Source organism: Ambystoma mexicanum, chromosome 9 (assembly GCF_040938575.1).
Source record: "Ambystoma mexicanum isolate Mex_15411 chromosome 9, UKY_AmexF1_1, whole genome shotgun sequence".
Taxonomy (NCBI): Eukaryota; Metazoa; Chordata; class Amphibia; order Caudata; family Ambystomatidae; genus Ambystoma; species Ambystoma mexicanum.
In genome coordinates, this window is record NC_090931.1 from 641,880,974 (window position 1) to 641,907,627 (window position 26,654).

At 45.9% G+C, this 26,654-nt stretch overlaps 1 protein-coding gene across 2 annotated transcripts in view; it reads left to right on the forward strand.

Moving 5' to 3' along the window:
- SMG6 (SMG6 nonsense mediated mRNA decay factor) overlaps positions 1–26,654 on the forward strand; it is a 1,575,243-nt gene that overhangs the window by 357,490 nt on the left and 1,191,099 nt on the right. For both annotated transcript variants that reach the window (XM_069615353.1, XM_069615354.1), the window contains one exon: positions 7,753–7,814. In XM_069615353.1, the coding sequence (XP_069471454.1) occupies positions 7,753–7,814 (62 nt within the window). The remainder of the gene's footprint in view (positions 1–7,752; positions 7,815–26,654) is intronic.

Consider the following 26,654-nt stretch of genomic DNA (forward strand, 5'->3'; position numbering starts at 1 on the left):
TTAGCTTGATTAACCTGCTCAATAAGTGTATTTAGTATAAAGATATTATCTGTCGTTGCACAGCCTTTCCTAAAGCCTGTTTGGGCTTTATCTAGTATATTTTCGCTAATGATCCACTTATTGATTTCTTTTAATATCAGAGTGCAGAAGATTTTACTAGGAACATCCGTAAGTGCTATTAATCTATAATTCTCTGGCAAATTGCGTTGACCACTCTTAAATATAGGTATGATGTTAGCGGTCTTCCAGGAGTTAGGCATCCTTCCGGTATCTATGATTTTCTGATACATAATTAACAGAATGTCAGCCCAAACTTCTGGATTATCTTTTAAGATAATATTGCAAAGGACATCGGGTCCTGGGGCTCTAGAGTTCTTTAACTTCTTTATTATTAACAGTATATGTTCCCTACATATTTTCATGTTGGTTATTGGGCAGATTTCAAGTTTTAACACTTCACCTTTAAACTTTCCGGTAAGGAAATTTATCCAAGTATGGCTATCTATGGGAATTAACAGCTCTGGGTTACCAGCATTATTCATGTTTCTGAAGCAAAGCCTTCTTGTGCAGACCCTTCAGAGTGGTTTTCTCAGAGAATTGAAAGTAAAACAGTATGATTAAGTAAACAAATACATAACCCCCAACGCCCTCCCACCTCATGCTGAATTATGTTTTAATGTCTAAAAGAAAAACTTGTAGAAGGATAAAGGGAATGTACATGGGAGAGCCACCCCTGCCCCCACTGCTTTTTGGTTTTGGTGCATGTGGTGGCACTTGCACCACCTGTAGCCAAAACATTGCTAAGAGAAAGAATGGGTATTGAGAAACAGGATACATTATACAAAAGAACAAAGGGAAAAATAATGCATTTTTAAATCTTTGCTGTGATAACGTTGTAGAGCAAGTATGAAACATTACATTGCTATGGAAATGACTGCCGTGCAGTGTCATGCTCTTGAGTCAAAACACATGTTACTATGGGTACCAGCAACTTGCTGATATCCCTTGCCTGTTTTACAGCTCTGTCCCTGGTCACCCACTGAGAGTGTAGACCTGAATGTGTGGCAATACTGGTTTCCTGGTCCTGTGGTAGTTTTTCCTGCAGAAACTGTGCTGGGTAGTGTTGACTGCACCTTCCTCCTTAATCCAGACCACATTGAGCTATCAAGGCCTCTAGCAAGTCAATGAGGATGGGTACTTCTGTCTTGCAACCCAGCATGGTCATTAAAGGGCAAACAAATCGACTCTTTTATATGGTCCTGTGATGGCAGATCCAAATGTCACTCTGATTCTAGGTTCCTCTTGTACTGCTTTGTGTGTACCCATCAGAACGCACACTCGAGGCCTGTGTGGCTCGCAGTAGCCACTGTACCCAGTTTCTTGCTGATTTTAAGGCATACTGACAACCTTACTGGTTTGATCCTTTCTTCCACAGTGAAGGGGTGAGTGTGGAAGCAAAGGCACTTGAAATTATATTGAAAGAAGGGACAGGGAATATAGAGTAATAAAATCTTGTCTAAATGTATTAGTAATATGTACATAAGCGGGGACACATTAGTAAATTACTTTCACATCGGGTGAATCTCATCAAGCATTGATAGAAAACCTGCAGGAATATATTAATATTAAAAAGAGAACTTCGGGATGGAAGAGACGAACTGCGGGTAGACGAAGGAGATGGCTGGTGCTTATTTGAGGGCTCAAATCGTAATGAAACTGGTGTTGTTGCCTTGTGTGGTGTAGCCCAGTCAGAACGGGACCGGAACCATGCGTGACGCTCACCATCTCGCCTATCTTTACTAACTACTACACAATCGCCTATCCTCCTTCTCTCTCGAAGTCTGGAAGGAAAAAGCACAAAAAAGACATCCTGAGTGCCAACCCTGGCCTACCCATTGCAGACTCCTATGTCAGCACAACTTCCAGACATGTCTTCACTGACATACCCTTTTCTGTCCCCTCCCCAGATGTATGGACTCCTCATCTCTACTCTCTCTCCTTTCACTTCCGCTCCCATTAATGGTGGAACCAAGTGGGAAGTACTCTTGGCGGGCTCCTCATCCTGCTGCATCATTAATGTCTACCACACTGACACTATCTTGGTTCAGGGTCCTCAACCCAACCTCCTCCACTTTGACCTGCGCCTGCCGTCCCTTATCAACTTCCTTCTTCACCTGCCTCTCCCCCTACCACTTGCTTTATTCCTCCCCCTCTGACCAAGCCCCTGTACTCCACCTCAGAAAACCTTAAAAGACGGAGACTTCCTTCACCTGGCTACTCTTAACGCCCGTTCAGCCAACAAACACTCCACCAACTTCTGCCTCCTTCTTGAAGACACTGACCTCGACATTCTCACCCTTACCGAGACATGGTTCAAAGCCAGCTCAGTCACTGCTTTTGACTCCCTTCTCCCAGATGGCTTCTAGATCATTTGTGAGCCACAACCTCACTGTGCTGACGGTGGGGTCGCCTTAATCTTCCCTGAGTGGGTTCCTTCCTCCATCATACCCACCCAGCTCTACTCTTCCTTTGGGATCCTGGTCTGCAAGTTGGTCATCTGTTCCTCCTCCTCCTCTGACCATTGCCACCATCTATAGGCCCCCTTTCATTATCACCCTTCCTCTCTGAATGAGCTGATTTCTGTTCCTACCTCCTCTCAACCACCTCCAAACTCCTCCTCTTGGGAGATTTCAACATCCAGGTGGACTCCCCTGTCACAGCATCCACTCTCTTCATTGACATCTGCACTTCTCTATCCCTCCCCATTCTCCTTTCTGGCCCAACCCATTCGGCTGGAAACACTCTGGACGCCCTCATCCATTCTGACCTCTCTTTTTCTCCCCCTCTGGTCACACCACTCTCTTGGTCAGACCATTCTCTTATCTCCTCTCACCTGGGTCCCCTCAGCCATCTAATGCACCTCCCACAGCCCTGCCAACCTCTGTCCAATGTAACAAGTGGCAGCTGCTGCCTTCACATCCACCTTCTCCCCCCCACCCCAGACTCTTCCACCGGCTCTGCCTTCAGCAACCTCCATTTGGCCATTACCAACACCCTCAACATTCTTGCCCCAGTCATGAGGATCCGTCTGAAACCTGCCTCCAAGCATAATACCTGGTACGACTCCGAACTGGCAGCTCTGAAACGCAAGTGCAGAGCTGTGGAACGGAAGTGGCAAACCTCAGGCTCACCCTCTGACAAACTAGCATGCCACCTGCTCCAAAGGCAATACAGACGCTCTATCCGTGCCAAGAAAAGGGCCCACATCCAGGCACGGGTTTCTTGTGCGTCCAACAACACAGCTGAATGCTTTAAAATCTGCAGGGAACTAGCCAGCCCTTCTGCAGTCTCCTCCTAAAACGGCTTCATGATACCCTGGGTATTTCATAGCAGGCACTTGACTGGCTGACCTCCTTCCTAACTGACCGTTCATCCCAGGTCATTCTGGGTAGCTTTTCCTCACCTACCTCCTTCTCCACCTGTGGTGTCCTGCAGGGCTCAAACCTCTCCCCCTGGCTCTTTAACACTTGCCTTGCTCAGCTGGCACTCCTCATTTCCTCTTCTCCCCCAACTCCCAGTGTTACATGGATGAAACACAACTCTTCTTCAAACTTCCTGCTGACCCTCTTGCATCTTCCATCATCCCGGACTGCCTATCTGCCATCCAGCGCTGCTGCACTTCCAACGATCTCTGCCTCAATGTTAGTACGACTGAGATGCTTCCTGTTGGGAATCCCTGCTCCCTCTTTATTCCCCTTACTCTGGCCATCCTCTTTGGGCTCTTCCTCCGTCTCCTTCATATGAATCCAGAAACCTTGGCGTCATCTTTGACCTCTCTCTCTCTCCTTTCTCCCTCACTCAGGACATTGCCAAGAAGTCCCACTTTCGTCTCTTCTTTCTCAAAGTAATTCTCCCTTTTCTCACTTTCCCCCAGAAGCTCAATGTTACCCGATCCCTAGTTCTCTCTAGGCTAGACTACTGCAATAGCCTTCTTCTGAATCTACCCTCTTCCACTCTACAACCCCTGCAGCTAATCCAGATTAGGGCAGCAAGACTTATCCTTGGCCTTAAACCCAAGGACCGCATTTCTGCTGCCCTAAAAACTCTTCATTGGCCCCCTGTTGCTGCACGGATTAAATTAAAATCCCTCTGCATCATCCACAAGGCAGTCTGGGGTGAGGGACCATTCTGTCTGCAATGTTCTCTTACTAAATACTCTCCCCCTAGACCTCTACGTTCCTCTGGCTCCAACTCTCTGTGTAAAGAGTTTCACTAAATAGAAGGCCGGTGGCCGATCTTTGTTCAGCTGGCTCCCTCTTATGGAACAGCCGAAGCCCCTCAAGACTTTCCTCTTCACCTCTTCCTTCCCCTCTCCCCATCTCTGACAATCTGTCGCTGTTATTGGTGACCAGGGCCCTTGTGTCCTTCGGGGTCCTGGCCTTCCTCACCCAATTGCCTCAACCTCTGCTTAATCACAGTACTTGCTTCGGCACCCACCTGCCGGCGCCCTGTAGATTTGCACTCACCTACCTAATGCGGTTCCACGCTGCATAGTACTTACTGTACAAGGCATTTACATCTGCTGCTCCCCCACGAGCACGGACACTCCAGCATCTACCCCCACTTCCCCTTTTCTCTCTGCACTTGCACGTTCTGAATACTCACATGGCATATTAAGTTAGTTTTTTTCTGCATGTTCCCTCCCTGTTGCCCTGTGGGGGCTTTGAAACAGAATTGACTTGCTGTATAAGCGCCTTACAAATGCACAATAAATAAATAAAGCTACGTGTGCGTTCGGTGCTTGGCCCTCTGTTTTTATTCTCTCTCTGTTCCTCCATCATTGCTGCACTCAGCTTTTCTTTCCATTTCCATTCCGACGCCTCCCAGATCTTTATATCGCTTTCTGCCTTTTCTGAAAGCCTGATTTCCTCTCCCTGCTTGCCTCCTTGCATTTCAGTATTCTCACGTTCTCCACCTACACGCTTCCAACTTGCTCCTCTTTGATCGTTCTTCAAGTTTTCTATTCACTCTCTTCCGCCCTCTTGGCTCTTTTTCTTGCTCACTCCTTTCTTTGTTCTATCTCTTGGGTCTGGCCTTCTCTTTCACTTTCTTCCTATCATCTCCAAATGTGTTCATGGTCTTGGCTGTGCTTCCCATGTCTCTCTGTATTCCCCCTCCCTGTCTTTTAAGTTCCCCAATGACAATGTCTTCTTACTGTGTCTAAGCCCCCCTGTGCTCAACCGGGTTTCTCTTTGTTTGTTTGCTTTACTATCTCCCAGATACTTAAACTCTCTTCTTCTTTCTGTTCGTTCCTTCTTTTCTTTTCAACTTTTTCTGTCTCGCTTAAAAACCTTTACACTCTCTTAACCAGCCTAATGTAACCTTGCCTTTGTAATAGTTTTTGCTCACCATTTTTGTTGTAGTTTTCTCACCTTGTACACCTCTGGCACAAAGCCCTCCATATATACATGAATACATGTACACCACAGTAGTGTCAGCAGGAATGAGGATAAGGTTTTCTGGAGAGAATATTTAACTCACTAATTTCGGAAGTTTGGGATGAAAGGATTTTTTAGTAAGCAGAGAATCAGTTTTCATTCTTGACTGCATTTCAACTAAAAAAAATGTACAACGGTATTTTTGTTTCTAATCCATACTTTCCTTGGGCCTAGTAATTCCCTAAATGGAAGGGTTATTTTGAACCTTTTGGGTTAAAAGGGCCTCGAGTGGGGCTCCTTTTTGTGCCACTTGTAGCTGGTGCGAGTGGCCGAAGCTCCAATGAAGCAGAGCGGGTGGCATCAGTGGGCCGACCTACCTATGTTACTCCCTTGTCTTTGGTTGGGAGCATTTGCCTGATTTAAGGAGCAAAACAGACAGGCACACTGTTCATCTGGACGGCTAGAGTGCAAGGGTTGAATCACTTGCCCCCTCACACAATTGAATCAAATCAATTAGAACTTAATGAAAACTAAACACATATTCGAACATGCTTCAGGTGGCACATACTGCAACATGGCTCCTAAACTGGAACACTATATAAGATATTGATACAGGATGGAAATACATTTTGAATATACCCTAAAATTTAGATAAGATCTGTCTGCAATAACAAAGGGATTGATATAGAAATGGTGAAGGAATAAACCCCATGCGGAAACATGCTCCTGATGACGTCGAAGCAGCTAACTTGATAGCTTGGTTACCAAAACCTGTTATTTGGGTTTTTATGTCTTTCACCCCACCGATGGGGGGGAGGGGGGGATTCATGGTGGTGGACGTGGTTGGTAATGGGACGCCTGCCCGAGCCATAGTAGGCCTGTGGCAAGGGCTGTGGGCTGTTATCGGCCATGTCCGCCCCGCCATGGTAAAAGCCATTCGCACCCCAGGGTTTATCCTAATCTCTCAGGGGGTGAAAAAGATGGCTGCTTTTCCATTTCTATGGTGGTGGCCAAGATCGGAAGGAACGCCAGAGCGGAGCTCTGGTCTTGCAGGTACTTGGGAAGTGGGGAGGGAAGCGGCTTGTTTCGTTTTGGGGGTGGGACAAGTGGGGAGGTAACAGGGATACGCTCCTTGTTGCACCTCACATTGAAAAAACAAAATGTAAAATGGCGCCACCCGGCGAAGGTCCCCGTGGCTGCAGCTGCCGGCGGAGAACGTACATTCTCTCCTGCTCTTCCAGCCACCTCGTTGGCCTATGGCCCTTCCCAGGATGCGAATATAGAATTGAGATTTCTACAAGAGCATGTCCACTTTTCTCACAAATGCGGAGTTTTTATAGATCAAGTATCTAAAATGTGATCTGTAAGCATGTAGTGCAGGTGCATGATTGAACGTGGCATGCGAGGTTGCTTTGTTTATACAGGCCCTCTGCTGGAAAGAGACGTTCTCCAGCAGTGGGTCTTCATAGATGGACATGCTGGGGAGTGCCCCCATCAAGAGGCCAGGAATCCTTGGCACATTAACAATGAAACATGATTACATGCGATACTTTTTGATAATATGCTGTTTTTGTAGTTGTCTTTTGTAGGTAAATATAATGTATATCTTCAAAGAACACTATATTGTCCCCAGGGAACCTTTCTGGGTGTGAGTGCGAGTTGTGGAGTAACATGCATTGCTGAAGGCCTGTGTGTGTCTGGTATACATCACTTTTGCCGAATGGGAAATTCGTTTTTGCTGCATTTTGTGCAGTTTTTAAAAAATGTGTTTACTACATACAGGTGTATGGTCAGAGTATGGATGTGTGTGTGTGTTTGTTTGTTTGGCAGGGAGTGTAAAGCGCAGGGCGTTAGTTTGGTACCTTCAGCCTCCGTGGCCTGTTCTTTGTGTGCAAGGATGTAGGGCGCCGCAATTCAGGGGGGTGGGCGCGGGGGCGGGGGGGCTGTGTCTGGGTGGGGTGACTGGGTTCTGGTTTCGAGGACACCGAGCCTTACCCTGCCCAGAGAACCCTGCGCTGCTACTGAGTGCTGCGGTCAAATACCAAGGGTCAGAACTTGATGCCGATTGCCTGCAAGTGCTGAGAGTGGTCAGCAGAGGGTGCTCTACACCCAGCAGAGACTGCTAGTAACCCAGCAGTGATCGCTCCCGCGCCCATCCACTGCTCCTTGGCATGTACCCTGCTCGCTTGTGTGTGTGCGTGACCCCTGGCATGTGCATGCTCTTCCCATCCCCAGGTTATCCGCTCTGCAGGGACCCCGCTTGTTTGGAGAATGTGGGGGAGGCTCATTGTTCTTCCTTTTCCTTCCCATACAGCTGAACAAGAGGTTCCTGCTCAGCTTCCTGCATGCCCATGGGAAGCTCTTCACCAGGGTCGGGTAAGTCTTCTGGACGTGGCTGTCTTTTTCCTACATTATGCATCGCTCTGGAATCTGATGATGATAGCAGCCAGGCTGATGTGTAACTCATGGCACAGTGTGAACATTCCCAGCCCCTCGCCCCCCTGCCCCCTCCTCCGCCGGCCTCCTTGGAATATCCCTTGCTTTTTTCTTCGCCCAGGCGTCCTGTCTGTTCTCACCTGCACGGCTTTCATCATTACCCCACAATCTCACCCGTTTGCTGTGCTTTGTGCCTCAGAGCCGCCCTTCTTTCTCCCATGTATAACACATGTATGTATTATCTATGAATGTATGTATTATTTAGCAACGTTTCCCCTGAGCATCTTTGCGCTGCGGGGCCAGTACTACATGACAACAGAAGGCACAACGAATAATGCAAACTGATAAAACTCTAGAAGCCCAAATGAACTGAGGCAAGTCAGCCGAGGTCAGAAACGGGCCCAAACAAGAGGCTCGGGGTCCAGGCAATACCCGAAGGTAGCCTCGCAGCAGAAAGAGCGGACAAGTTGGAAGTCCTCATTGAGGGACATCCCATCAGAGCAGCACCCCTCCTGCAGCGGAGTGGTGAAAGTTCGCAGGCAAGGCCCCACCCCTCGTCTGTCTCGCCTGTGTTGGGTACATGGTGTGCAATCTCCCCCTCCCCTCCCCCCAACACCTTTATCCACCTCGCACCAGAGTGCTGTGATCCCTTCTCACTTGCTGCAGAAGATGCTGTTCTGCCCTCTTACTAGGGGAGTGTCCAGCATTGCAAGGGGGGGGGACGGGCCACGAAAAAAGTCCCGTCACCCCCCACGTCTCATTCGCGCCCTCGCCCCAATCTACTTTTTTGTTAACATTAGTGGTAGATAGTATTTTAGCACATAACGAAAAAAATAAAAATGCAGAATCATTACAAATGCAGGGAACTCATCTAGTAGGGCTGTGTCCAGGCGCACTGGGGAAAAATACATGTCAACCTCCTAATTTGCATATGGATGGCACCAGCAGAAGTGACTTCACAGAAAAGCACATCACAAGGAGCATCATCAGTCTTTGATACTTGGAAGAACCATGGAAGTTACTTTAGAATATGTTGCCATAAGTAGGCCAAGTGGCAAATAACTTTGTGGTGCAAAATACCTAAATTGCACTATAATTCTATATGGAACAACTCTATGGTCATTCGTTTTTTTTTTTAAATAACAGCATGATATATTAACATAAGCTATGAAGTGAATCACTTACAGCGCTTCAGATGAGACACACTGCACTTAAATGATTTGCCCAGGATCACGCACTTTGGTTAAATGGTGAAACCGGCATGTGGACATTTTAAGCAACTGAGCACATCTTCCAAGGTTTAGTCGATCTACATATTTATTAAAGTTTTGCTTTGAATTGCATGTGCTTAAATAATACTTTTACAGCAATGCCTTGGAAGCACAGCACATTACATAATAAACTAGCCTTTCATAGTAAACTAACTATACACATTGTCAAAGAAATATGTTGAGCAATAAGAGTATGGCTTTAGTTTTATTCTCCCCTTCCTGCATGCAAAAAAAAACACAGAGCAACAGTAGAGCGCCTCTGATGCCCGGAACTCCTTAGGACATTGTCCTGGCAGCGGGACACCTCTCCCGTTCGTAAAGAGTAAGGTGTCCTGCTCGCCACACATTTTCCTGCCAGCAGGACACCTTTCCCGTTGGGCACCCTCACTGAGGTGCCGAACGGTAGAGGTGTCCCACTGACAAATGTCCAGGTGTGGCTCTCCAAAGAACCTCAGGGGTTGCAGCTTTGATGCCCTCTGGTCTCCAGCTCACCTGTGTCTTCTGATGTCCTCTTATCTCTGTCTCAAACTTGGTTCCCGTACCTGGCTGCTGGACGACATGCTAGGCACCCCTCTCACCCAGGTCTCAATTGTGTGCTGTACAGGTTCCAAGCTCCCTTCTGACCTGCATCTCGGCTGTGTGCTGCACAATATGCTATGCTCTCCTCGCAACCATGTCTCCCTTATGTGCTGCTCAAGGTGTCTTGCTCCCCTCTTGCATTTGCCTCACCAATATTCTCCCCTGATCTTTCATGCCACGCACATGGTCGTTATATAAGGTGATATGATGCCATCTTAACTGTGCCTTGCCTGTGCTGTTTACCCCATTCATGTTTTTGTTGTTTTATCTGTGTCGTTACACACCTTACTTGTACTGTAAAAGGTGCTGGCATGGCCTCCCTCACTTGTCCTTTACAGAAGGAACTGGTGCCCATGTGGTAGGTCCTGCATGTGCATTGTGGAAGGTGCTGGCACTGTCTCCCCCCCCCCCCCGCCCCACCAATCAGAATGCTGAAAGGTGATGTTATTGTCTCACTTCCTATGTGCCCCTCCTCCTGTACTGTAGGAGTTACTCGCATTTTTCCTGTTACCCCCTGCACTGCTGATGGGGGCCGGTGTACTTTAGAAAGTGCCCGTTTCTCGCACTTTGTTTTGTGTTGTAAATGTGCAGATGTCGCCTCTCTCGTGTGTACTGACGAAGGTGGAGGTGTTCTCTCCTCCCTGTGCACTGTTGAAGGGCCCAGGACCGCATCGGTGTATGGTTAAGGATGCTGGAACGCGCTCCTTTGACTTCTTCAGAGATGGCGATTTAGGTTCACTGTATGCCATAAAGAATACCTTTCTGCCCATAAATAACTCCCCACTGTAAAATGATCCTGCCTAGCCTCCAAAGGGCTTACTTATGGCCCCCTACTTGCTTCCCAGACTTGATGTCCTTTGTGGATATCCATGTGACGCGTTGTCTGTAAACCTGAAATATTTAAATGTAATACTTTCCTTTAGTCAACTGAATGTATCTGACTTACTTCCATATGTGGGGTGAACTGCCAGACCTTCGCATCTTTTAATAGGTTGCATAAATTCGTATCCATTTTGTGCAACCGATTATTTGTCTAATTTACTCAAAAGGGTCAAGTATGGATGTAGGCTATTTTACCTTAACTGTATAGTGCTTAATATTCTCACCCTCTCAAAGCACAGTGGGTGAAGAGGACAGTGTAAAGGTAATCTTTTTTCTCTAATCTTTTACTGATAATACAGACAGCTGTGTGAATTGATTGATACGAAACATACCCTGGCATTATCCGCAAACTAGATGCCACTGATTCATGAGAAATACCGCGCTCTGAAACACTTGTGTACGAGCGCGATAGAAATAAAATATCAATCAATCAATCGATAATGACGTATTAGCACATGTGATTTCCTGTCCTTGGGTTCCATGTGATAACTTTTGGTATACTGACAAAAAGAAGGGATGAGAGTGCACAGCTGTTGCTTTAGTCAATGTCAAATAGTTTCCCGTATTTGTTTAATTTGTTGAAAGTTCATTAGTAGGGTGCAGCCCACTGGTCAGTGCCACCGTGTAGGACACTGTAAGTAAACTGAAGCGAAGAGACCAAGACTTTTAAGCCTTCGGTGTGGGCCGCACACCCTTAATACCCACTTCGGGTTCAGCAGTTTTGTGAAATTTTATCAAAAAATTATCGTATGGTTATGTTAAGATCCTTTATTTCTCAAATATCTCTTGGATTACAATTATCCAATTTTTTCAAAGTGCAGCTTCACCAATTAGGCTAATACTGTGTCAGAGGCAAACAATAATGCAACCCTATGTGGCTAATGCATTTCGGAATGAAATCCTTCATCAGAGCCAGGTTGTAAATGTCAACTAAATCATAAATACCGAGAATACATTATATATTGGAATGTTCAAATCAATTATGCATAAGGACATTAATGAAACGCATTTAATCCATATAATATGTACCCCGAAGTGGGTATTAAGGGTGTGCGGCCCACACCAAAAACTTTTGGTATACTACCTTTCCTTAAAACAGGGTAGATGGTGCAATAGGGCTGCTCCTCCTTCTTCTACCTCCTATACATTTTTATAAGGTTAAGCCTTTGTCCTTTCCCCAATCATTTATATTTCAGCCCGCCTCATTCAGCTAAGTATTTTGTGAAACGTGTTTTTCAATTTCTATTTTCAGATGTTGTCGTTCCACTGGGGTTCCTTGTCCAGGAGCCGGGGATTACCCCTCCAAAGGTTAGACGGCGCCCGATAGATTTCTTATCTCACCTAGTGGAGTGGGGGCTGAACAAACCGTGCCCAAGCTCTCTGCCGCTGGCGGTTTGGGGGGTGGTATTTGATACAGTATAGTCCAATTGTTGCCAGTGCTTCACTTAACATTTTGGAAGAGGGAGTTCTATAAATCGCAAGCCTAAAGATATGGCAGCCCTTCTCTTTTTCAGAGGTCAGAATAATTCCACGTATCGCATGTTATGAGTGGGGAACGTCTGTGATAGAAAAATGCTATTTAGTAGGTGAAAAGACAGGTAGACTTCTCCCGGGGTCTGCTTTTCAAGTCTGAAAGAAAATCAATAGAGCAAGCATATTTGGACAAATTCCAAACTGGCCACAGGGGGTGAAGGAGGTACTCGGAGGGAAGGAAAGCGCCGGATGTGCAAGGAAAATAAAGACGGTCAGCAGCAACAGTCCTGAGGCTCAGCAACTGGAAGTCCTATTTTAAACACGCTGGTGTTAGGACAGTTTTTCTAAAGTCAAACTAAGGGCTTTATAAAACCATAACCCAGGCTGTATAAAAACTCCACTCTTAGTATAAGGCTCTACCACCTGAGAATGTTGGTAGCATGGACAGAGCAGCCAGGCTTATATTGGGAGGGAGAGAGAGGGCTGTAGCTTGGTACCAAGAAATTGGAGAATACATATGTTCCAAAGAAACACTAAAGCACTGTGTATTGTAAAAATACTGCTTTATTATAAATACATAAAGGGGAAGATGAATCTTGGGAAAGGCAAGTACTATCACATATCTCATAAACACAATTATAAAAACCATCTAACTTCTTATGGTATACAAACAAACTAAAGTATAACCTTATTTAGAATACAATCAGCAGTCCAGAGGTGAGTCAAACTGAAGTTATACTTTCAGAAGTACACTATGCTATTCTTTGGGAATAATACCACAGTAGGTAGACTTTTAGAATACCATACGTAGTGCAAGGGCAGCAGACCCTATTGGTCAGAATATCCAGTGTTACTTGTAACAGTGTTGGTCTAATTGAGTGATTATGTAGTTTAATATCTTGTAACATATGAAACTTTCTTCTATCAAGAATGGATACAGTTACACCAGTGTTACTTTTGAGAATGCAGTTCAGAGAGAGTCATTTAACTTGTATGCATTCTAGAGGGGCCTTAAGCTACTCAGGGATAACTAGGAACACAGGAAACTATTTTAGAAGTGCACTAAAGCAATTCAGGGAAAGCAGAACCCAACATTACAGTTTAAGAAGAACAACAGCTATTCAAGGCCAGTATAACCTATTGGTATCTAAACAATCACACTATTTCTATTAAAGCAATAGACAGTTTAACCAAGGATATTTGTCAGAAGTGTTGAATACAATTCTAGTGTAAGTAAGTACTCTTAGCAGACTTTTAAGAAGGCCATAAGCAGTTCAGGGTAAGTAAGGACCCATATACATTTCAGAGTGGCTATAAGCAACTCGGACACATTAACTCCAAGACTGATTTAGAAATGCACTGAAGCAGATCAGGGAAAGCAAAACCCAATGGTACACTTTAAGAAGAACACTCAGTTATTCATGGTGGGTAAACCCTATTGGAAAGCTTTTACACTGACTCAGTTAAGAATAATAAAACCGTACCAACACAACTACTTTTAAGAAGAGTGGAACACTATTAAAGCAACTTATATACTTTTCAAGGAGCAACCAGCAACTTAAAGGTAAGTAATAACCTTTGTAACACTTTGCAACCTATTCTATTACAGAGTTACAGCTACAACACAAACTCATTTACAAATAAGTACTTTAAACAGTTGTTATATTTTCAAGACAGAAGCCTTATCTTTTAGAGTTCTTCCCTATTCTAGAGCATGAGTTTTCTCAGAGGCAGAAGAGGGGCCCTAGTGGTCTAGGAACCAGCTGTAGGCAGATCAGGATAGGGTTCAAATGCAGGAAAGTCATAGTTTCAAAGAATATCTTCTTCAACAAGTATCAGTTTCAGAGTTAGTTAAGTGTTCAGTGACTTCATAGCAGACTCCCTTTAGGCGTTCCAGTGTAAGTCCTGCACTAACGGCTTGGGCAAACTCCCAAATGCACAAATCACACCCTCAGCTTTACAGGATCGACTTAAGACATAAGGCAAGTATTTCCCAAGCCAACACAGCACCTTGACAGAAATTAAGAGCTGCTGGATCGATGGCTTCACGATGTAGCAGCTCAGGACCCCGGCCCTGGAATCTTGGTCTGGTGATGAAAGAAACTGGCATCGGATGGGAACTTGCAGCAGCATTCATCAGAAAAGGCTTCCAACAAAGCATTACTCAAGGCTTCTCACAGCTCTGTGGATTTGGTGCCCTTTTACAGGAACCAGATGAACAAATATCGCTGGTCGGATTTTTTTCACTCTCTGTGCAGCACTCTGGCGAGGGGACTTCAGGGATTTCAATCGTGTCTCTGGAGGTCCAGCAGGAGTTCACCAAAGTTTCAGCAGGAATTGGACTTCAGAAGATGTGGCATTGCACACAGGCTCAAGGACCCATGGTATTGGCGGTTTGCAGCCCAGGAAGGTCACAGCACGTTGATGGATGTCTCGTTTTACAGATCTTCTTGAGACTCGTGGATCTCACCATCCTCTGAATAGGAGTAATTGTTTTCGGGCCCCCCAGGTCAGATGGAAAGAAGGGTTACTCCAGGCTCCGGTTACACAGCCGGCTCTCTGGCCACTGGAAATTGTTACCGCCGTTGTTTCTTCATCTTCCTCTTCCGATACAGCTCCAGTGGTCAACTTGTCAGCAGCTTCCAGATTCAGCCTTTATCAGGAACTACACACAACTTCTGCAAACTTTCCCTGCAGTTTATAGAAAAGTGGTGAGTGGCTGTAGAATCAGGACAGCCAGTCCCTAGTAGGAACTGGTTCTTTTCAGGCAAGATGAAAGACGAGGGCTGCAAAGTTTTGGACTCTGCCCTCGCTTCCTGCTTTCAAATACACCCTAGAGACACAACTACAACCAAAACTTTCCCGCCTAGGACGGCAGAAGACCTAAAAAGAACCAGGACACTTAAAAATGGCAAAAAAGAAGGGGCCCACCATTCTAGCAGAATGGTGACCTTCCTGTGCATTACTGTGACTGTTTTGTCAGCCTGCGAGTAATATGACTAAAAATGTGTTAAGGTAAAACCACTGCCAGCGGCCATTCAGGTAAACTTTCAGTTGTAACAAAAATGTTACTTGGTAAGTAAGAAAGGGGATACATTGTCTCTCCCCAGCCTCCGCATAAGGTGAGGTGTGCTCGCTCACTAAAATAAATAAATGTAAAGGGGATGGGAATCCCACTTTACTCCTTAGGAAAAGTAGTTCACCCAAGAAATAATAAGAAAAATTAATGCAACCCAGTTTAAGCCCCAAAGTTATAGGAAACTAAAACTCCAATCACACACTATGGAGAGACATAAACATTTCACCCATAAAAAGTAAAAGACTAGGTGAGAGGGGAAAAAGATTCCCACTCACCTAGGGGCAAGGACAAATAATCACCAAGTCCAAGCAAAAAGTTCTGGGTTTGACACAGGCCCGGAAGCTTTATCCGTATGAACATCTTACCTAACAATGTCCACTTGTAAAAGTCTGACTTCTTGGGTCACCTGCCCTTTTCTGTACTTAAAGGCTGTCCAAAAAGGACTTCTCTGAAGCGCTCATTATTATTGTTAGTGCAAATAAATGAGGGCATAAGTGGGGATTTCCAGTTAAAGGGATTTCTTTTTTTTTTAACCCAACTAAAATGTAATGCAGCAAAACGAGGTGTTTATGCAGAATGACTGCAATATACAAACTGGGGGTTTGATGTATTCTGGCAGCAGTTTGATGAACACCACAACCCCGGAAGGATCTGGGAGCGATAGATCTAATTCTGGTACTGCATCACTGGCCATACTGAAGTTTCACAGATTGGAGATCACGGCATACTGGACATAACCACTGAATTAGATCTGAGAGTCAGCAGCCCTCTTTGAAGACTAGTTGCACAGAGAATCTGTGCAAGAACTCAACAAAAGAACTTGTGGTGTGCAGGCACAGGAAATAGAAAGCCACCTAGGGCTCTGTCTCCAGGGCTTAGCACATGGTGCTGTGCAGGGCAGATGAGTGCAGTGGGCATCAGCGCATTCTGTTTATAGGTGGTCATGAACTCTTCCCGTAGTTGGTCTCACCACCCATAGTTAACACTCCAAGGTGCTAATGTTGTTTTCTTTTAGTGCAATTGAGTGGGGATCTCCCTATGCCTAGGATTCTTTTCTGCTGACTCTGCTCCCAAACATGGTGCTTCTAAGCCCTCTTGTTTGAGAACCCAGCTCGTGCCCTATTGGTGGGGAAAGTCTTTTTTAATTGTCTGTTTATAAAAATAGTTACAGGACAAATAAAACGAGTCAAGAATAATAAAAACAGAGAAGTTACAACTGTGAGAAGAGGAACTGAAAGAAAAAAGGATACAGTATGAATAACAAGAATACATCACTCCGGCATTCCCAACCCAACTTTCCCCCCTCCTCCGAAGCAGTTAGTTCAGTTCCAAAAGAGTTTCCCCAAATGTCTTCAAAGACTTTGCACTTTTTGATGTTTTAAGAGAACCCTCTCAGTGTGGGAAAATGCATATATTTCTTGAACCAATGATGATCTAGTCGGAAGATTTCCAATCTTTCAGAATATTTTTTTTGCTACCAAGGATGCCCTGAAGAGCAAACCTTTTTGCTAATAAGACAAGTCCTCCAGCAAAACATCTTCCAGAATCTGTGTTGAAATCATATTCTAAATCCACCCCTAGCACCCTGTTCAACACATCAACAATGCTATGCCAAAAATGCTGCACCTTTTGACAATCCCAAATAATGTGCTCCAGTGTGCTGTTTTTATGTTTACTCCCCCAACACGCGTTGGAGTCAATCATCCCCCGTTTGTACATCCTGTCAGGAGTATATTCTGTTCATCAGTTTGTTCTGCCTCATCCGACTTTGGTGGGGAAAGTCTTAGTTCTCATAAGAAGTCTCAACTCACTAGGGGAAAACCTCTTTGATCATAAGGCAGACATGTGCTCCTATAATCAAGCCTATCAGATCTCAACTGGCAAGGGGAAGGAGGCGTGGGGGTAGATGGTTGGACGGGGTCCACATTAATTTTCGTGGAATGCCTTAATTCAGGGTACTCCTGTCTGGGCTACACCCAGGACTTTAGTGTACACTTCGTAAAACAAACTGTATACATTTGATGTATGTTCATTTCCATGCTTTTTAAGAGTAAATACCTTTTGTGACACAATTTGTGGCAGTCAATAGTCATGTATCGGAATAGGGTTAATTCTATTGCCTTCTGGAAACACTGAATGCAAAGAAGCCATTTGATTTGTAAAAGTTAACATTTAGCTAGAGTGGAGGGACTCTGGAAAAACATTCAAGGGAAATAAAATAAAAAGACCAGCATTTTTAAAACTACTTCTGAGGCCACACAGCAAGAGGTTCTATTTTAAATGCAATGAAGTCTGTGGGATTTTCACTTAGTGGCCTTTATTCTTTAAATGTTGCCTTACATTTTCTTGACATAAGCACACCCACAATAAGCTTAACCAAAGCACTTGTTTGTACCCTGATATTAGGAACTCGAACCCACAAAGCACAGCAGTGCAGCTAGCAAGCAAAAGGTGCATGCCTGGGATACCATGGTTATTTTTGTGACCTGGAACCCCATTGTCCTGTCTGGTATTTGAGCACCAGAGCTCTCATAAAGGGGAAAAAAGTGCAAAAAGACCAGGGGCCTCATTACGACCCAGGCGGAGGACCATGGTGCTATTAGCACCATGGTCCATGCCGGTGTCCGCCATGGCGGAATGGGGAATTACCACCCCATTCCGAGGTTGGTGGGGCGGTAATTTCCCATGCTGCCATGGCCCTTCCCATTTTTGCCCCATAGGGCTCAATGGGAATAGGGAAGGCGCTAATAACGGTACCGCAAATTGCGGTACCGTTATTAGCACCAAAGTCCCTTTGCGGGTCCCTACTTTAACGGCTGGAAAAACCAGCCATTAAGGTCGGGTCCCGCAAAGGGACCTCGTAATTAGGCGCTAAGTGTTTAACGGCGCCGCACCCTTTTACGGCGCCGTTAAACACTTAGCGCCTGGGTCGTAATGAGGCCCCAGGACGGCAGCAAACTACTTACAATTAGTCTAAAGTATTAATACTTATGGCTGTGTACTTTGAAAGTGCTTGAAAATCACAAAATAGTCATTATTTAACACACATTCTTTAGGATGCTTGGTTGCTTAAGTTCTCGGAGGACCCTTCACAAGAAGTCTACAGTAAATTGATCCTGTTTTTCACATCCAATGTTAATCGTATACACCAGTGCTGCCTTCACCCCTGATCACATCCCCAATTCCTATTCTGCAGTGTAAGGGTGCAGAAGTACAAGACTGACACACAGGAGGCATGGTTGATGGGATAAAAATGTATTATATGAAATCCAAAGAGAAAACCTATGCCTCCCTATTCTAAGAGGGGTTTCCCTGCCTCAACTAAAACGCTAGGGATTCGCTCAGGAGGTTGATGAAAACAAGAGTGCACGGTCCTGTGTCAAAACCCTACTTCTTTCCCTTACACCTGCAACTAAAGAGGTAGAGGAATTTCTTGGTCCAGACGAATGACTCGCTTCTTCTGGACAATGGCTCTCCATTCCACTTGTAAGGGAGGATCTTTGCCTGAGGGAATGGCTCCCTTCCGCAGGTCTCAATCCCTTTTCCAGGTTCCAACAAAGTTTCCGGTTGAAATCCAAAACAACAGCATAGTTCTCAGTTCTGATTTTTTTTTTGTTAAAAAGGTAACGTTGCAGTTCAAACATCAATATTCCTTATTGCCCATAGTTATTTCTTCACAATGGGGTTCCTAGAGAATTGCCTCCCTTCTGCAGGTATCTTGCTCTTACTGTTATTTCTCAGGGTTGATTTGCAATCCACAGCACCACTGGGAATGTCTCCCTTCCCCTGGCCTCTTTAAAGTCTTACTTTGCACTTCACAATACCAGGGGGGCGGGGGAGCGTCTTCCTTCACCTGGTCTCCTTACATTTCTTGCACAGTTAACAATACCAGGGGAATTGACTCCCTTCCCCTGGCCTATTTACAATTTCAGCACTGTTCACAATATAGGGGGGATGACTCCCTTCCCCTGGCCTGGACCAACTTGGTTCACTAATCTGCCAAGTATGAACAGCTTTTTTTAGCTTTGATCTTCTCTTCAGTCTTTTCCAATAAGACTGTGACGAGGAAGATGTCTTCCACCTTCCCCTTGGTTTTCTCCCAATTCGGATAGGGTCTCTCAACCAACCCTTTCTGGTTGTCGCTTCTTACAGGGTTCTCCCACCAGTCCCAGACTGAGGCTGGCGTGTCTCAGCTGCCCCTCCGTACTTGCCACAACCCTCTCGGGTCCCCAAAGCCTTACCGGCAACCAACTTCCCTTTGTGTGGGTTCCACGAGGGTTCCGGTTTTTCATGGGTGTTTACTAACAGCTGCAGTGTCCCTGTGATTTCCGTGGACCTCTGCTATGCTGTGGAGGCTCCGCAGCCTCTGACTTCTTCCCGGTCACGCGGTTCTATTTCCTGCACCTGTCCGACTTTAGGAACGCCTGGAACTTCGGTCTGCAAGACTGCCGTGCTGTCCTTCGTTCTTGGACTGGCTTTGGACCTCTCACTCCCTCTCCTGCGTCCCGATCTGCTTCCTCTTCCTTCGCTGTACCGCATTCTCTCTCGCAGCTCCTCCATGGAGGGCTAGACAAGTTGGTAAGTCGCTCTTTGGTTTTTATTGGAAAAGTTCACAAAAAGCTAGACTGCCCCATCATGTTCTTGTTGGCGATGGTCATTGTTCCGCTGGTCATCCCAGTCCTTATCCTTGATGGAGTGTTCTCCCTCATCTCAGTACTAATGAGAGGGGTAAATGGACAGACATACATGGGGGTAGATGAAAAAGAACTGGGGTCTAAGGGAGGATTATTAGATTTTGGTTAAGGGTCAAAATACTACATTCGAATGGATTGTGTCCTCCTACGTATTCCTCATCTTAGATATATCCTTACCTTTATGTTTCGCCTTGGAATTTTTTTTCTTTCTCTCTCTCCAGCAGAGGGCGCGCCAATCGAGGTTGCAGTGTCGATGTCCCTCGGCATCCGTCGAGTATCGACGTCATCCCTCGTATAAGAGCCTCGAGCGCGCTCGTTGGCCTCAGTTCCGTTTTTCCGTTAGCTTCGCTTCGGATCGAGTAAAACGGCGCTTCAGTATTTCGTGACAAAAAGCGATGTCGTCTTCGAACCCTTCCACGCCGAAGACAGGCTTTAAAAAATGCCTAAGATGTGGAAAGAAAATGTCTTTGATGGATCCACATAAGAACTGTCTATGGTGCCTCGGCCCCGACCACCGAACGGAAGACTGTAGTTCGTGCCAGTCGATGACCCACAAAGCCCTAAAAGAGCGTAGAGGTAAACTGGCGATGGGGGAGGGTTTATCGAAGCCTACTTTAAAAAAGAAAGACTCGGACGAGTCTTCGAAATCTCATCGTAAAAGACATTCAAGAAGTAGATCGAGGAAATCTTCGTCTTCTAAGAAGGCGAAGAAAAGACTGCATTGATCTCCTTCATCCTCTTCGACATCTTCGGAAGAGGTTATAACATGCCCATCCAAACATGACTCTCCTAGAAAATGGGCGGCCCAGACCCCCTCAAAAATAGCTAAAGAAGACCATGCTCCTGCTTACGAAAAAGGTGACAGAGGAAGGTCCAAAACAAGAAAGGCTCATAAAAAGACGTCGAGAATGTCAGAGAGATTCTTCTTGATCACCTCGTAAGACAGATCCTTCGGTGCATAAATCGAAGGCAGAGGGAAACAAAATGGCGTTGAAATATCATACGCCATCGAAGTCAACATCGACGCCGTCGAAGACTTCGAAGCTCCTCGAGTCGTCAACTCACTCGAAGGAAGCTACTTCGAGCTCGCGCTCGAAGACCACGAAGGTTCCTTCGACGGTTTCCACGGCTTCCTCGACGATTACGTCGAGATCAGCGAAAGTTCCTTTGACAATATCGAAGGAAGTGATTAAGACTTCGGCGCCATCGACGCTTTTGTCGACGCCCATACCTCTATTGAAGGAAAGACCTGTAATGCCTGAAAAGGTTTTTCAACCTGAGAGTCGACATTAGTTTTTCAGGACCATGTCATCCATATATGAGGGAGATTCATCAGAACAAGAGGAAGTAACCGCTGCTGGTGTTAGATATGGTACAAGATCTGTCCCAGAGGAATTAATTGATCCTCAATCAAGAATTAAAGATTTGCAAGAATGTTTGCAAACAGCAAGTGGCCTGGATACTTCTCCAGAGTATGAATTTGACAAACCAGACCCATTAGAACAAGTGGATACGAGTTATAGAAGACTCATGGGCAGAGTTACAGACTTTATGGGGTGGGTTAGGAGTTCACCAGTCAATCATGATGATGACATGACAGATATATTATCTGGAACACCCCAACAAGACTCCATTTTACCCTTTCACGTTGCAATACAAAGAAAGGTTAGTTCTGCATGGGAACATTCTTAAGCAATAGGGGCTCTGAATAGAAAGTTTGTGGCAAAGTATAGACCTTGTACATCTGATCCGGAATACCTTAGTAAACATCCATCTCCGGAAATCTTAGTAGTACAGGCAGCTACTTCCACAAAAAATGCTGCATACCCTATAATCCCTCCAGATAGGGACGATAAAAAATTGGATGCATGGTCCAGGAAAATCTTTACATCGGGTAGTATGGCTTTGAAGTCTACTAATGTAACCTGTACTTTAGCAAGGTTCTCTTATACCCTCTGGGACTGTATGTCAGCGGCAGCTAAACACATCCCAGAAGGCGAAGAACGTGATGGCTTTCTAGCTATTATAAGGGATGGAAAGGAGGCTTCGGGAGAATGCCTTCAATCAGGACTGGACACAGCTGACAGTATCAGCAGGTCCATGGCGACTAGCACAGTGCTACGCAGATTTGCGTGGCTAAGAAAATCTGGGTTTGCTCCTGATGTGCAATCCAGACTTCTTAATATGCCCTTTGATGGCTCGAGGTTGTTCAGTAGCAAGGCAGATGAAAGTTTGGAGAAGCTACAGACCTCCAAAGCGGCAGCAAAATCTCTAAGTGCCGCTATAAAACAACCTCAGCAACTGTTACGCTCACCTGGCTCCCACAGGGGCGTCGGTCGGACCCGGACAGCTGCGGTCTCCACCCACGTGATGCGTTGTGCAGCGATGACTGACTGGATCTGCCCTCCTAATCTTGTCTGCGTAACCCGTAGAAATATTCTCCTGCAAGTGGAGAGATGGATTTAGCCACTTGTGGATTCAAGTGATGGCACCCCCACAGTCCTCCCCAACTAATCACCTCCGAAATGCCCTCACAGCAATCTCACCTTATATTCTTGAAAGATGAGCTCTCCATCCTGCGTGGATTTGCAGGGGCGCGTCGATTCCAGTTACTTCACTGGTTTGAAGGCTCGGGAGAGTTCCGGAGAGTATTGACTCTGAGGTTCCTGGTGAGGACCAGTAAGTATTAAGTTCATAGAGTCCAATATGTCCTATATTCACTCTTGTTCCCCCCCTTCCTTTCTTGTCTTGCAGCTGGCTCGTGAAAAGATGCTCTTGTGGCAGCTGGTGGCGCTCAGGTAAGAGTCTGTATTACCCGGCGCTGTCTGGTAAATGTTGCACGTGGAAAACGTGTTGTTTTGTCTCTCTTTACAGATGCGGCACGTGAAAATATGGAGAGTCACAAAAGGATGCCTCCGGTGGTAAATCAGGTAAGTCTATGGTGATAAGAAATATATTTGTTGGTTCCCTCGGCTCACCTTGTGGTTTTCTTTTGTCTCCTAGGTGCCGAAGTTCCGCGAAGAAATGATGGAGGCAGCGCCGACCCGAAGGATGCTGTGAAGACTGGTGGGTATGGCGCGCGCTGCAGCTGGAGGTGCGGCGCGTGCAGAAATGATGTTCTTTACAGGTCCGGAGACGAGATGGATCCAGAATCAGGTGAGGAATAGAAATAAGTTTGTTTTCTAACCTTGTCCCTTTCTTTCCTCTTTGTTTCAGGAGCTCCGGATTCGAGGCGGGCGTGGCAGAAGACTGGATGCAGGCTGCAGGCACGGTGAGCGTTACGCTGCTGGATGCAGAATAACGTGAAGCGTGTGTTGCTGGTCGGGCGTAGTTTAAATAGCCTCAAAAGTAGTCCCAGGTAAGAAGTCCCTAGAACCACACCCGAGTAAAAAATAGTCCCTGTAGAAAAATAGTCCCTTTTAGGTTTCATGTTGGATTGGAGTCATTTGCAGCATGGTCTGCCTGAGGTAAGTAATGACTATGAGCCTGGCGCCAGGACTGAACCTAGATAGCCCCTAGCCGGGGCTGCTGAGGTTTTACTCAATGTCTATATGCCTGCTCCCGGGGCTGATGGGCTTGGTCTGGATGTCTGGGGGTAGGCATCATGACAGCAACGCCCCTACACAGGCTCATCTTCCTGGAGGGGTCGTCCTTTTCACTATTATTCCTCAATTGGAAAAGGAAGAGGGCAGGTCAATCAAAGAGGTCAAAGAAAATTTCCTCGGGGAAGAGGAAAAGGTGCTGGATCAGCCCCAGCAACGGCATCTGTACCATCAGCCGCTGCTGCAGCTGCCGCAAAACCACTCTGAGGTTTTGACCACAAAACCCCGGTGGGAGGCAGGATCTCACAGCATCTGAAAGAATGGCGGGGCATTACTTCAGATGCTTGGGCACTGGAAACAGTATCCCAAGGTTATTGCCTTCCTTTTCTAAAGAAACCTCAGAATCCTCCGGAATACAACTCTGCCAAGCATCCGGTTCTGCTCCTGTTGCAGGAAGTTTTAACCCTGCTACAGAAAGGTGCAATAGAACATGTACCTGTAGCGGAGAGGAACAAGGGTTGGTATTCCCCATACTTCCTTATTCCAAAGAAAGACGGAGGACTGAGACCCATCTTGGACTTGAGAAACTTGAACAAGTTCCTAAGGAAGGACAAATCCAAGATGGACACACTTTCTCAGATCTTTCAGGCTCTACAACTACAGGACTGGTTGGTATCATTGGACCTTCAGGATGCTTACTTTCATTTGCCAATCCATCTCAAGCACAGAAAGTACCTGAGGTGCGCGATTGGCAATTCTCACTATCAGTTTTGAGTTCTGCCATTCGGGTTGACCTCCGCCCCAAGAGTTTTCACCAAGTTGATGGCGGTGGTGACAGCGAGTCTCAGAAGAGGGGGGATTGATGTCTACCCCTATCTGGACGCTTGGATGATCAGAGCACGTTCTCCAGAACAAGCCCTGGATCACCTGTCCAAGACTTGTCACTTCCTTCACAAACTAGGTTTTTCTCTGAATTTAAAAAAAATCAACCTGATACCATCACAGAAGCTCCAATTTATAGGAGCAGTCCTGGATACCTGTTCGGGCAAAGCCTCGCCTCCCGAAGAGAGAGCTCACCACATTCTGCAGATGGTGACAAAGTTTCAGGATGCCCAGAATCTTCCGGCCTTCGATTTTCTCAGGTTGCTCAGTCTGATGGCATCCTGCATTTTCCTGGTGCCAGAAGTCAGATTGAGAATGAGATCTCTTCAATGGGCTCTCAGAACTCAATGGTCCCAGTTCTCAGGGGAAATGTCAGATCTACTGCAGGTCCCAGCCCAAGTAGCACAGGATCTACAATGGTGGGCTTGCAGACATCATATCCTCAGAGGAGAATCTTTTTGGCAACCATGGCCGGAGATAACAGTAGTGACGGACGCCTCACTCACGGAGTGGGGAGCCCACATCAACGACCTGACAATCTACGGACGCTGGTCTCCATCGGAATCCAAACTACATATCAATCTGCCCTCTGTACGGGGAAAGAATGTTCTGATAATGACGGACAATACAGTGGCCATGTACTACCTCAACAAGAGAGGAGGAGTAGGGTCACTACCGTTGTACAGAGAGGCGATGCAACTCTGGTTCTGGGCAATACGAGAAGGGATCTCTCTATCAGCAATTCAACTAGCCGGAAAGCAAAACACAACCGTGGACGCTCTGAGCAGGCAGAGCACAGTCTCTCACGAGTGGGAGATAGCTCAGTAGGTCATTCAAGAGATCTTCGCCCTTTGGGGAACCCCTCAAGTAGATCTGTTCGCGACCGCGGTCAACCGGAAGTGCGAACTGTACTGCTCAAGGGAATTTCCCCCGAGAGGAGCTCTAGGGGACGCGTTTGTGGTGGAATGGGAGTTCCAACTACTGTACGCGTTTCCTCCAATCCCTGTGATCCCTCAAGTAATCGGGAGGTTGAGAAAGTTCGGGAAAACCATGATCCTAATTGCTCCGGATTGGGCCAGGAGAACGTGGTACCCGGACCTTCTCGACATGTCCATCTGCCCTCCAATACGTCTTCCAAGTAGAGAGGATCTTCTCTCGCGACAGGAAGGTCATGTTCTCCATCCGAAGGTCAACACTCTCAACTTTCACGCATGGCTTTTGAAAGGCTGAGATACAAGGATTGGGACCTTCCGGATGGCGTGATGGAGATTTTGCTTTTGGCCAGAAGGCCAGCAACTAAGTCTCGGTATCAGTGTGGTTGGAACAAGTTCAGTAGCTGGTGCAGAGAAAAGAATGTGGACCCTTTTCAGTGTAATATCCCCACAGTTTTATCTTTTCTGTTACAATTGGCCAATCTGGGGCTCCAGGTTGGGACAATAAAGGGATATTTAGCAGCGCTATCCATCTTTAAGCGCTCTTCTGAAGAAGAATCTTACTTTAAAATACCCTTGATAATTCAATTCCTAAAGGGTTTAAATAATGTCTTTCCCCGAGTACCTTTCCAGGTTCCGGTGTAGGATCTAAATCTAGTTTTAAAATTTCTCACATGTATTTCATTTGAGCCTTTACATTCTTGCCCACTAAGGCTCCTTACGTTAAAAACAATACTTCTTGTAGCATTGACATCAGCCCGCAGGGTAAGTGAGTTGCAGGCGCTTTCGAGCGGACCTCCTCACAATATCTTTTAGAAGGAGTTCTTAGGGTTAAACCTTCTTTTCTGCCAAAAATTGTTTGGGATTTTCATCTGTCACAAAAGATAACTTTGCCTACGTTTTATCCTCCCCCTCATACAAGCAAGGAAGAGGAAAGACTTCATAGACTAGATCCCAGGAGAGCTCTTAGTTTTTACATCTCTAGATTTGCAAAGATTCACCAGTGTGATCAACTTTTTGTGGGATACACTGGACGTAAACTGGGCCTTCCAATAACAAAACAAACTTTATCCAGATGGATAATCTTAGCCATAACGGAATGTTATAGATTGGCAGGAAAAGAACCACCTGATGGACTAAGAGCTCATTCGACCATGGGCATGGCAACTGCTACAGCATTAAAAAGGGGTGTCCCTGTGCAAGATATTTTTGCAGCAGAACATGGTCATCTATGCACACCTTTATAAAACATTATGCATTGGACTCGACTTCTTCTCAAGGAGGTCTGTTTGCACAATATGTACTACATTCTGTACATGATTAAAAAAGGATACTGTACTCCCACCTCCGAGACAAAACTGGGAGTCTATCTAAGATGAGGAATACGTGGGAGGACACAATCCATTCGAAGAACAAGTTACTTACCAACTGTAACGTTCTTTCGAT